Raw genomic sequence first — 10,636 nt, 5'->3', positions numbered from 1 at the left:
AGTGGTTCAGCGAGAAGTTTTTGCAGGGCCAGACGGATGATGATACATGCGAACCTCTGTACAAGCAATATCAACAGTGTGTTAAAAAAGCTATAAAGAAACTGAATATTGACATACCTCACATACCAGAGCCTGAAGGGGAACCAAAAGCCCAGCAGTAAGGCTGTTGTAAGACCTGGTATCGCATCTTACATGTTTGTAAACTTCAGCTGAAAATAGATGGTTGGTGCCTTTAAAGAGTTTTCCACTTATCGTTTTGTAGCATCTTTGTCAATTGTTTTATAGCATATTTGTCAATTTTATTTGTCTGTAGATTAGCATAGCCATTTTGCTTGGTGCTCATTGCTCACAATGTTTTCTGTAGGAAAGAAGATCTCCCATCTGTACCGCCAGTATGAACTCAACACTGCTATATACATGTTAGAACCAGCAGAGAAGCTAGCAATGCATACATTCTTTCTTACTATCTTTGGTCTCATTACTTATTCCTCGTATGTTTATTTGCCTCATTACACAAAAACAATGTTGGCTTTCTTTGGTGTGTTGGATATGGATGAGTAGTGTCTGTAACTGTACATCGAACTTTTAAGTTGTTAATGTTTGCATAGTTTTTATATGAGTTCATATCTAGATTTTTGTAGATGTATGCCACTGTGCTTCATTCTCATTATTTAAAGACGATAAGCTGTGTCATTTTACTTCTCAGTAGTTTTTATTGCAAATTATTTTTTGTATACAGTATATGTAGTTGTCATTAGTTTACATTCCTTTGTATTTTTTTCTAAAGATGGCATCAAAGAGAAACAGGAAGACAGTGGAGTTGAAATTGAACAAGAAGAAAGAAAGTGGATCAAAGAAGCCGAAGATAGTTGTGAAAACCACCTTGGATAATCCATTTACTATAAAGTGGCCAGTAATTGGGGAAGAGTCAGAGAAGGAAATTAAGTTGCAGTTGGAACAGTGTTGTTCTAACCTCAGCTTACCCTTCCTTGCTCCTCCTTGGAAGGAGATTTACAAATTGAAAGGTAAGAAGCGGACTCAGTACTGTCAGAAGTACAAAAAGGATGCGCTCGAGAAATTGCTTGGCGATCCCGACTCGGCTGAAAGATACAAAGTTGTACAGGAAGGACGTTCTCACCTCATTTTTGGCTATAATTCTGTCATGAGAGCATTAGAACAAAATAAAATAGCTGCGATCCTCTTGAAGAAAGATGTCACTCCAACTTTCTTAGGTGAAACATTCGTTCCAGGTTGCCTGAGTAAAAATATCCCACTTGTGCCTCTTAGTGGGTTGGATGATTCACTGAAAACGGAAGATACACTTGGTATTAAGCACAATGTTATGGTTCTCGGACTGAAGTCGTCTGCGCAAGAAACATCTAGCAGGTTCTTTCCACTATACTGTTGTATGCAGAAGACACTTCAAGACATAGGTGAGACTCACTTGAAGCCGAGTCATCCTACAGATGAGGGTGTTAGTGAGAAGACTGTGAGAATAGATCCTGACAAATTGATACTTAATGACGACTTCAGAGAGAACAAGGCAAAAACTCCAATACCTGTTGAGGTTTCTGCTGATTTTACTGATGTGATTGATATCAGAGAGAATGGTGTGAAGCTTGCTGCTCAAGAGGGTATTGCTCCTAAGTATAAGCTAACACCAGAGGAGATAAAGTCTTATCACCTGAAACGATCGGATAAAAGTAAACGCGTTTTCATTCCAGAGACCAAAAAGGCTGAGAGTTTAGACTTAGGGGAAGATATAATTTGTTTTTCAGCTTCAGATGTAAGAATGCCTCAAATCGAAAATAACAAGAAGGCTATAAAGAGACCATCTAAAGAGCCGGAGGAAAAAAGTGAAAGCGTAGCGGAAAAACCAGTAGGTTTCAAGTTCAACTTCGGTATTTACGCAGACGGTAATGAAAATGCAGGTGTCACAGAAGAAAGTGTTTCCACTGTGAAGAACAGCGAAGTAAGCCATACAGAAGATATAATTCGTTTTGAGTCTTCAGAAGTAAGGTCTTCTCCAAACAGAACTAAAAGATCAAGTGATGAAACCAGTGCACTTACCCAGGAAAGAGAAGACCAAGAGAACGGGAAGAAGAGGAAAGCAGAGGACGTCAGTTTTGAATTTTTCTTGGACACGGAAGGCAATCGTGAGAGCGTCTGTGAAGAGAGCGCTTTCATCCCGGAGAGTAAGACGTCTAGTCGGCCAAAGAGAGTCAGAGAAAGCAGTGAGAAGAAAGAAACAGATTTCAAACCTGGATTTTTCATTGACACTGGTGATGGAGATACGAATAATCCAGAAGAAAGTGGAAGGAGAAATGAAATAGTGACAGATAAGGAAAATGAGGCAGGCAAAAAGGTAAAGAAAAAGAAGAAAAGTACTATGGCTTTCCCATACACGCCTGCCCAGGTCAGGAGGGTGAAAAGTAATCCCGACCGTAAAAGCAACACGAAAAAACAGTAAGGGACCACAGATTATTTTCTTTAAGAATGATAGGATGTGATTGTCGGTTACCTGATTTTTCAGGGGTAATAATTGTTCTTTGGATTGCTTTCTTTCTCCTCCTGGCTAATCATAGATAATCATATTCTAGAAAAAAAAATAACAAAAAAATGTGATTTTATCTACCAAAAAAAATTTCATGTCTTTTTGCCAGAACTGTAAAATTATAAGCATGAATTTCACTATTTCACTATTACGCCTGTAATATGATTTTAATTACATTAAACCATTTCATCTTTGCGGCTTGTGATTGTAAGCTTTTTTTCAATTCTCTTTTATAGTCATTTGTTATCAATGGAAGTACATTATAATTTTGATCAGTGTATTGTTCACTATGCATTTTCATTAGTGAAATTTTATTATTAAATTCACAAAGTAGATACTTGTTTAATTTGTAGCCTTTTCAACTATGTACATATCTTATGAATGCTTCTTGCATATTGGATAGGATTCATATCCAAGTTACAGTTCTATAGTATGTGTGTACTGTACATTGCATTTACTGTATAGTGTATTTGTGATAAGTAAATTTCTGATGCTGAAAGACTATGCAATAGGTGATGTCCACTCTGATAGTATTACAGCTAGTAAAGTACAACTTCAAAAGCAACATTAGCAATCTGAAATTTCAGCCTCTTAATTGAGAAACAATTATGGAATTAAATTACAGCTGAAATGCTATCTCATACCCTTAAGTCAAAATATAACATTTCTGGGCTTAATCATCCACACCCACCCCAGTTGGAATGTTGTATTGGAAATATGAAAAAAATGTAAAAATGCATTGAATTTACTTAGAGAAATCGAATACAGTATAGGATATTGGGAGGTGAACCATTGTGCAGCCTAATTGTCATCATTCTGTCATTCATTCAAAAAGTCAAGAATTTCCTGAGAACAATCAGAAATTCTGCCACTCTTGTTTATTGTGCTTTCATCTACACAAATCCACACTTGTCTCCAGCTTCCCTTTTCATAGTTCTCATCTAAGGGGTTAGTGCTGTTAGCACACGTCACATGGTGCACTGTAGGCATTACTTAAGGTTCTTTGCAGCATCCCTTTGGCCCCTAGCTGGGAACCCTTTAATTCCTATTACTGTACCTCCATTCATATTCTCTTTCTTCTGTCTTGCTGTCCATCCTCTCCTAACAATGGTTTCATAGTGCAACTTCGAGGTTTTCCTCCTGTTACACTTTTCAAACCTTTCTACTACATTTCCTTTTCAGCGCTGAATTACCTCATAGGTCCCTGTGCTTGGCCTTTGGCCAAAATTCAGTACAGTATCTATTCTATTTTGTGATATCATTCCTTACTATGTCCTGCAATCTGGCTCCTAGTATTCTTCCTGTAGATTTATTCTGTAAATGAGAAGGCCTTGAGACCATAGTTTCACTGTCATACAGTAATTCATGTACTTATAGCCATATAGACAGTACTAGACTAATATTTCCAAATGTAAGTGTTTGATTTGCCATTTTAAGTCTTTCAAAAAATTCTAACTCGAGTGGTCCTTTCTATACTGGGTATCATCGTTGCTTAACCTTATTAATCCATTTTCCAAGTGTTATTTCATTCCTTTGCACATACTTTGTTCTCATTATTGTCTTCCTTAGAGTTAATTTGTCCCATCTGAAGATTAATGTTGCATTCTAATAAGCCATGTAAATCTTGTGGAGTTTTGCTGATTGAGAGAGCATCGATTGCATATTATAAGTCTACTTCCTTCAGAATCTTTCCATCATTCAGTTATACCTCACACAACCTGGGCAGCTGTCCTAGACCAGTATCTCACTCTAAACCCTTCTTTTCCATGTAAAAAAAAAAGGTGACTTCCTGTAGCATCCCCCTATATTTACTGCACATTCACTTGATATGACTCCATCAACATTAACTTTGCAGCTTACCACCCTTCAGAGGTTGTTATTCAGATGTATCGGCCAATCAGTGGCAAGATAGAAACTTTGAGGGTACTAACTGCTGATTTTTACTGACAGCTCTAAAAGAACACTTAAAAGACATCATGGAAGTATGTTAAGAGAAATCTGTAATAGCCTATATACTGTACTTGAAAGGAAAACATTAAGTACTTATTCCTTTTGTTTTTATGAAGTGTACTGCGTATATCTTATAATAATAAATTCAAATTTATTTTTATCACAATGCAAAATGATTATTAATAGACATGTAAAATTTTTGAAGTCAAGTTTGAGTGCAAATAAATAAGCTTTTAATTACGAGTGTCTTTAACTGTGAGTTGGAATGTGAATATGAATTAATGTAGCCGAGAGAGAGAGAGAGAGAGAGAACCACAAACAAAATTATTAGTGGCCACAATTAATTTAAGCGTTCCCGCCCAACACACGAAACTGCGGGGCCACGCAACAAGCGCCGAATGACTGATAAACTCGGGGGCCCCGGACTGAGCATAACGACCACAGACCCTGTAAGTCTGGGCGTCGCGATTGAGGGAGATGCTCAGCTGTTGGGCCAAAGTCTGGATGTGTCTAGTTTGAGTCTGTGCACCAGTCTGGTTGAAAGAACAGTGAAGGAAGCATGATGGATGTCATAATGGAGCCGCTCAAACACAAGCCCAAATGCAGGGTAAGTCTCCCCCAAGGTGTCTGATTAGCGGATGTTTTTGCCTGGCAGTGGTCTGTGTCACGAGCGGCGTCGTATATACTTTATGTATTTAATGACGTTTATTTCTCTTTTGCTTAGTTTTGAACTTCTTGCTGATGAAGTTACCTCAGTGACGCTGGCCCCATCTCGCTTTCAACTTCGCCAAGTTGAAGTTTAGTTCTTGGTAATAACATGACTGATAGTTAAGTTTTTCAGATAGCTACGGGCAGTCGGATATGTTTACGATTTTTTTTTTTTGCTTAGTTTTGAACTTCTCGCTGATGAAGTTGCCTCAGTGATGCTGGCCCCATCTCGCTTCCAAACTCGCTTTAAACTTCGCCTAGGTGAAGTTCAGCTCTTGGTAATAACATGATTAATAGTGGTTAGTGTTTCAAATAGCTACGGGCAGGCGCATGTATTTACTATTTTTTTTTTTCTTAGTTTTGAATTTCAACCTGAAGAAGTTGCCCCAGTGACGCTGGCCGTATATCGCTGTAAAAATGACTAAACTTCGCTCAGCTGAAGTTTAGTTCCCGATAATAACATGATATATAGTAGGTATCTGTAGATAGTTGTGGGCAGACGGCAAGATAAACGTTAATTAGCTCAGACGTGGCAAAGGTTGTGTCTGTGTTAACGAGGTTTTCAGCCTTTATTATGTAAGCGACTAGTTCGATTTCTTTATAATATCACTTCAACAGAGACTTTAAAATGTTTTTCCTCTTGATGAAATTGTTTTTGGTAATAAGTTGGGTGTGTTTAGGTGAGGAATAATCGAAATAATTGCCCTATAATACTCATGATCAGATGGATTTTGTGACTAATGGCTGTGAAAATACCGTTATTTGCAGACAACAAATGAATTTTATGATATTGCTAACAGCATTTAAATGCAATATCAGTAACTTTTTTTTTTTATTTGTAAACATTCTGGTAATTTCAACACTAACAAACAAAAGAAAAAGTAGACACGAAGGAATATTACCTGTTGTAAATAACCTATTCGTTATTTCACAGAGGTGAAATTGTCTTTTAAAAAAATTTGAAAAATGACGACCCCAACCTTTGACATAGTGACGTAGCGCTTTCTGGGTGTCACCTCTATTTGGGAAGCCCCTACCCTAGGGGGGTTTTACGTCTAATGGAGCCGGTTCTGAAATTTGCCAGACCGATAGAAGATGTTTCTTGTATACCTCTATCATCGAGATATTTGTGACCAGGGCATTGTCCGAAATAGATTTCGTGTTGTCATTTCGGTTTATGATTTTACTGTATGATTAAATGTTATTTGGTGAGAGAGAGAGAGAGAGAGAGAGAGAGTTGGTATGTCAACTGCTGAAAAGACAGATTTTATTCCTGTATTCGGCTAAACTTGAGTCTAAACTCGGTGTTATTAATCCATTGCTAAAGACTGTGGATTTTCTAACGCATGTGTGGTGGATATCCACATGGAATTTGATTGTTAAGAAAAGTAGGCTATTGCCTATTCACTTAGTATGACAACGATATATACTGATTGCTTTATCGTTACCGTAATTTTGTAAACAATAATTTAAATCCGTTTAGACTTTAGACTGTCTTAAAAAGTTCTTGCGGTTTGTCCTTATAATATGTTGTTTTCGCTTGTATAATTTCACTGTCAACTTTCCAGTACGTACGTATGAAAATTCTTCACTAGTTTTAGATGTTACAGAAACAAAACATTTCCTAGCCCTCGCATGTGTGTGCGCATGTATGTATGGGCGTATATATGTGTGTGCAGTTATACACTTCGTCAATGTACAGCTTTATTCGTTAATCATATTTGTGCAAAATCCTTCAATCTCACGTTTACGCCAAATGTAGCTTGTCTCCCCTTTTTATATTATAGGCCTAGGTACCGTATAAGACAAGTAATTTGTCAGGGTACCCTCCCCAACTCTCTCTCTCTCTCTCTCTCTCTCTCTCTCTCTCTCTCTCATTTGTTGCTTGACTGAGAGGTCCAAATCAGACCTTTCATACCCTGCAACACCTTCCCACACGTAGGGCAAAGCCATTGCTCGCCAAAACCATGCTTAACTAAACCAACGAACTAAGTTTAAATATTGTGGATAATAATTTGAACAGTAACGCCATTTTACTATAACTCAATCATTGCTTATTAAGGAGACTTCCTATAACCATAAACTGGCATTCAGATACTGGGCATTTAATCCCACACACAAGTGAGGAGGAACTGCACATCCTTATTTTCGTTCAAGTGAATTGAGGCCCAGGGAGGGATGTTGGTGGGGATGGAGGAGGTGGGAGGATATTGGCTTGGCCCCGGGCGTAAAAAGGCCGGAAATGGATTTCGGCTGCGATTATGCAGCTGTTTTGGATCGAGTCTCCAGTCATATCACAGCTTCTGGGCTTGGAGAGTGATGTCATGCCTTCGAGTTGGGCGCTCATGTTCAGCATCTTGGTTAATCTGTGGCCGCCAGCCCATGTTACTAAGCTTCTGTGAATGTGAAGGTTGATGTTCGTTCGACATAGGCCTAACTGAAAACAAACTTTTATAGCACTGTCTCGATTTGCGCCAAATTCGGTCGATATCTTTAGGGAACAAATTCTTTCAAGACATTTTGTTCTTTGTTAGGCCTTCAATATATTTCTTTCAACCATGAAGTATTAAGGCTCCTTGATTCTCTTAATTTACAATGCTTTCTCATCCTTGGTTGATACTCACCACAGTCATCTGACTACCGGATACGTAATTTACTATTTAGGCCAACAGGGGCATGATTTAACTGGGGAACCTTAGACCTATCGTTGGGGAGACGATCGTCTTATCCACTGGACCACGAGTGTGTGTGATTATATAATTATATATATCCTGATATCCTCATTCTGCGACACATGTAGCACCCAAGACACTAATCTTATTGCGAGCAGTGGCGATTCTAGGACTCTGAAAGTGGGGGGGCCACTTCAGGGCCAATATAAATTTTGGGGGGGCATTTATCGTTGGTGGCTAGGTGGCGAGCGAAGCGAGCCCAAGCAGCTGGGGGGTCCGGAAAATTTTTTGAAAAGTAGATGTTCTATGTGCATTTTCATGGCACTCTGAAGACAATATTATGTCATTAATGAAATAACAAATGACAATAATAACACCTCATTACTTTCATAACTTGCATTTGTAAAACATATACATGTATGCCTACACAAACATTATGATAATGGAGGTTATTCGTATTATTTTAAAAAAAATATATATGTATTTCTTGCAATATATTTTTAACAAAATCGCAAAAATATGGCAATGTTTCTTCAATGTACAGTTGGACACCTGAATATAGCATGTATTCCTTGAATTTTCGATATGAGGGAAACTATATAGGTGGGATAGATGTCTGTTTTGATACCGGTATGCAGTAGTTAAATAATATGGCCAATTGACAATTGTCTTGTAAAATTTAATAATGTTTGTAAGTCCGGGATAAGAGTTTCGACTGCCCTTCATACACAATAATGAAATAGCAGAGAAAATCTCCATTGGCAAACTGTAGGCGTGTCACTTAACAAACAGTGATTTGCTTGACATTTCAGTACTTTTTATTACTATAAATCATCTGTGAATCCTTATAATTAACCATTTTTCATTATAAACTACAAATAAAGGAAATTATTTTGGTGTTTGATTTTACTAAGTTCTTCGGATTGACAACCTGACCCTTGGTCAGACTTTTTAACGTGACTGCACCTATAATTGCATAGCACTTATGTACAGCATAATAGGTCCACAAAATGTTATGAGTGACTATATCGCTATTGGCCTATATGACTATATCAACAATAAAACTATGACCTCGTGCAACGTATGTAATCTAGATAAAAAATACTGAGACACAAGGCATGAGCAATCATGCAATGGCATGCTGTGGGAATGACATGATTTTCATATAAGAAGAAGTCGAGTAGAGTTCACCTCAGGAAAGTGAAAATCACCCTGCTGGTAACACCCGTTGCTAGGCAACCACTTTTACTTTCTACATAATTATGTTGAAAGGACAAACCTAAGTAGCATACTTCAAAAATTCATAAAACTATCTTCAAAACAAAAATGAATCATGAGTTATGAATGTAATGTAAATATTATGTTGATATTAAAACCCCATGCAAGCATGCATGAAGTAATGCAGTGTTGCCAACAGGGCGAGTTTCCCTTTCCTGAGGTGAAGTAGAGTATAGTACGTATATTTAGTGCAGCTTAATTCTACGATTATCATGCCGGCTATCAAATTCATCAACAAAACAGTCTAAATCAATTCCCTCGGCACGTGCACTTTCAATGGACAGTAATGCGATATTACTCAATCTAGCACTGGTCATGGAATTTCTGAGAAATGTTTTCACTAATTTCATTTTTGAAAAACTTCTCTCACAAGAAGCACTGGTAACAGGAAGAGTGACAGATATTAACAATAGTTTGTACAAACAGTCAAATGCAGCCTTATAAGGACTAAGGAATGACAGGAATTGTGTAATGGATGTAGGCTGTATTGGCTCTTTCGTGAGTAATTTCTTCACCAGAGGGATCTCATATTGTAAATCATTTTGACTGACCGAGTATGCCATTGCATATGCCTTCAAGTCTTCTTCTAACAAGAATGTCTGTCCTCCAGGACAGAGAGCTGAAATACCACAGAAAATTGCATTTGACTCTTTGGAGAAACGACGGTCTAATTCACTAATTAAGCAGTCTAGGACTTCATAGAAAATCCTGATGTGTTGCACATGACATGGAACAGAAGATCCTTGACCACTTGTTTCAAACACGATAAATCCATCAAGCTTACGAGGTTTCTTTACCCGTTTTCTTGTTGTTGTTGGTGTAATGCAGCATTTCCTGCAGAGTTCATTAACCTTCTCAGAGTAATGGTCATTCAAGTCAGAGTTGCGTACATTAACTAAATGTTCATGGAGTGACGAAATTAGATTTGCTGCTTTTCCTAGGTCTGCTTGTTTATCCTGTAGCTGTGTAGACACTTTATTAACTTTTCCAAGAATATCTGTGAAAAATTGCAATAAGTAAACAAACTCTGCATCAATCTGGGCAAGCAAACCGCGAGCGGATACAGCTCGGGCACCAATGTCATCTTCAGAAATTTCCTTCAAAAGTCTCATTATGCATTCCAGACGGAGTAGAGCATTTTCACACGAAGTGGCCCGACACCACCACCTTGTGTCACTGAGATGCTGCAGTTCTCGTACTTGTTCTTCAGGCAACATTTCACGCTGTATCAAAATGAATTTCTCATGAACTACCGAGTTACTAGCAAAGATATAGAGTTCTTCAAGCAAACTAAAGAATTCAGCAGCTTGGGGTACATACTTTGCAACATTTATCAACACTAAATTGAGCCTGTGTCCATAGCAGTGTATATAATATGCAAAAGGAGCTTTATCACGAATTCGTTTCTGAACACCACTAATCCCTCCACTCATCACTGATGCCCCATCAAATCCTAATCCTACAAGAGAAGATT

The 10,636-nt window shown here is 37.9% G+C and overlaps 2 protein-coding genes across 3 annotated transcripts in view; both read left to right on the top strand.

Moving 5' to 3' along the window:
* LOC136827028 (uncharacterized) lies at positions 1 to 2,889 on the top strand. The gene is made up of 2 exons (XM_067084717.1): positions 1 to 222; positions 788 to 2,889. The coding sequence occupies exons 1-2, from the start codon at positions 220 to 222 to the stop codon at positions 2,468 to 2,470; spliced, it is 1,686 nt and encodes a 561-aa protein (XP_066940818.1). The 5' UTR covers positions 1 to 219; the 3' UTR covers positions 2,471 to 2,889.
* A 2,042-nt stretch (positions 2,890 to 4,931) lies between these two features.
* LOC136827029 (adenosine deaminase-like) overlaps positions 4,932 to 10,636 on the top strand; it is an 87,477-nt gene continuing 81,772 nt past the window's right edge. Inside the window, exon 1 of one of the 2 annotated variants that reach the window (XM_067084723.1) lies at positions 4,932 to 5,111. In XM_067084723.1, the coding sequence (XP_066940824.1) occupies positions 5,064 to 5,111 (48 nt within the window). In that variant the 5' untranslated portion in view covers positions 4,932 to 5,063. The remainder of the gene's footprint in view (positions 5,112 to 10,636) is intronic. The other variant, XM_067084724.1, reaches the window with a different exon arrangement.

Source organism: Macrobrachium rosenbergii, chromosome 41, assembly GCF_040412425.1.
Source record: "Macrobrachium rosenbergii isolate ZJJX-2024 chromosome 41, ASM4041242v1, whole genome shotgun sequence".
In the NCBI taxonomy this organism is placed as follows: domain Eukaryota; kingdom Metazoa; phylum Arthropoda; class Malacostraca; order Decapoda; family Palaemonidae; genus Macrobrachium; species Macrobrachium rosenbergii.
This window is presented reverse-complemented; position numbering and strand designations above follow the sequence as displayed.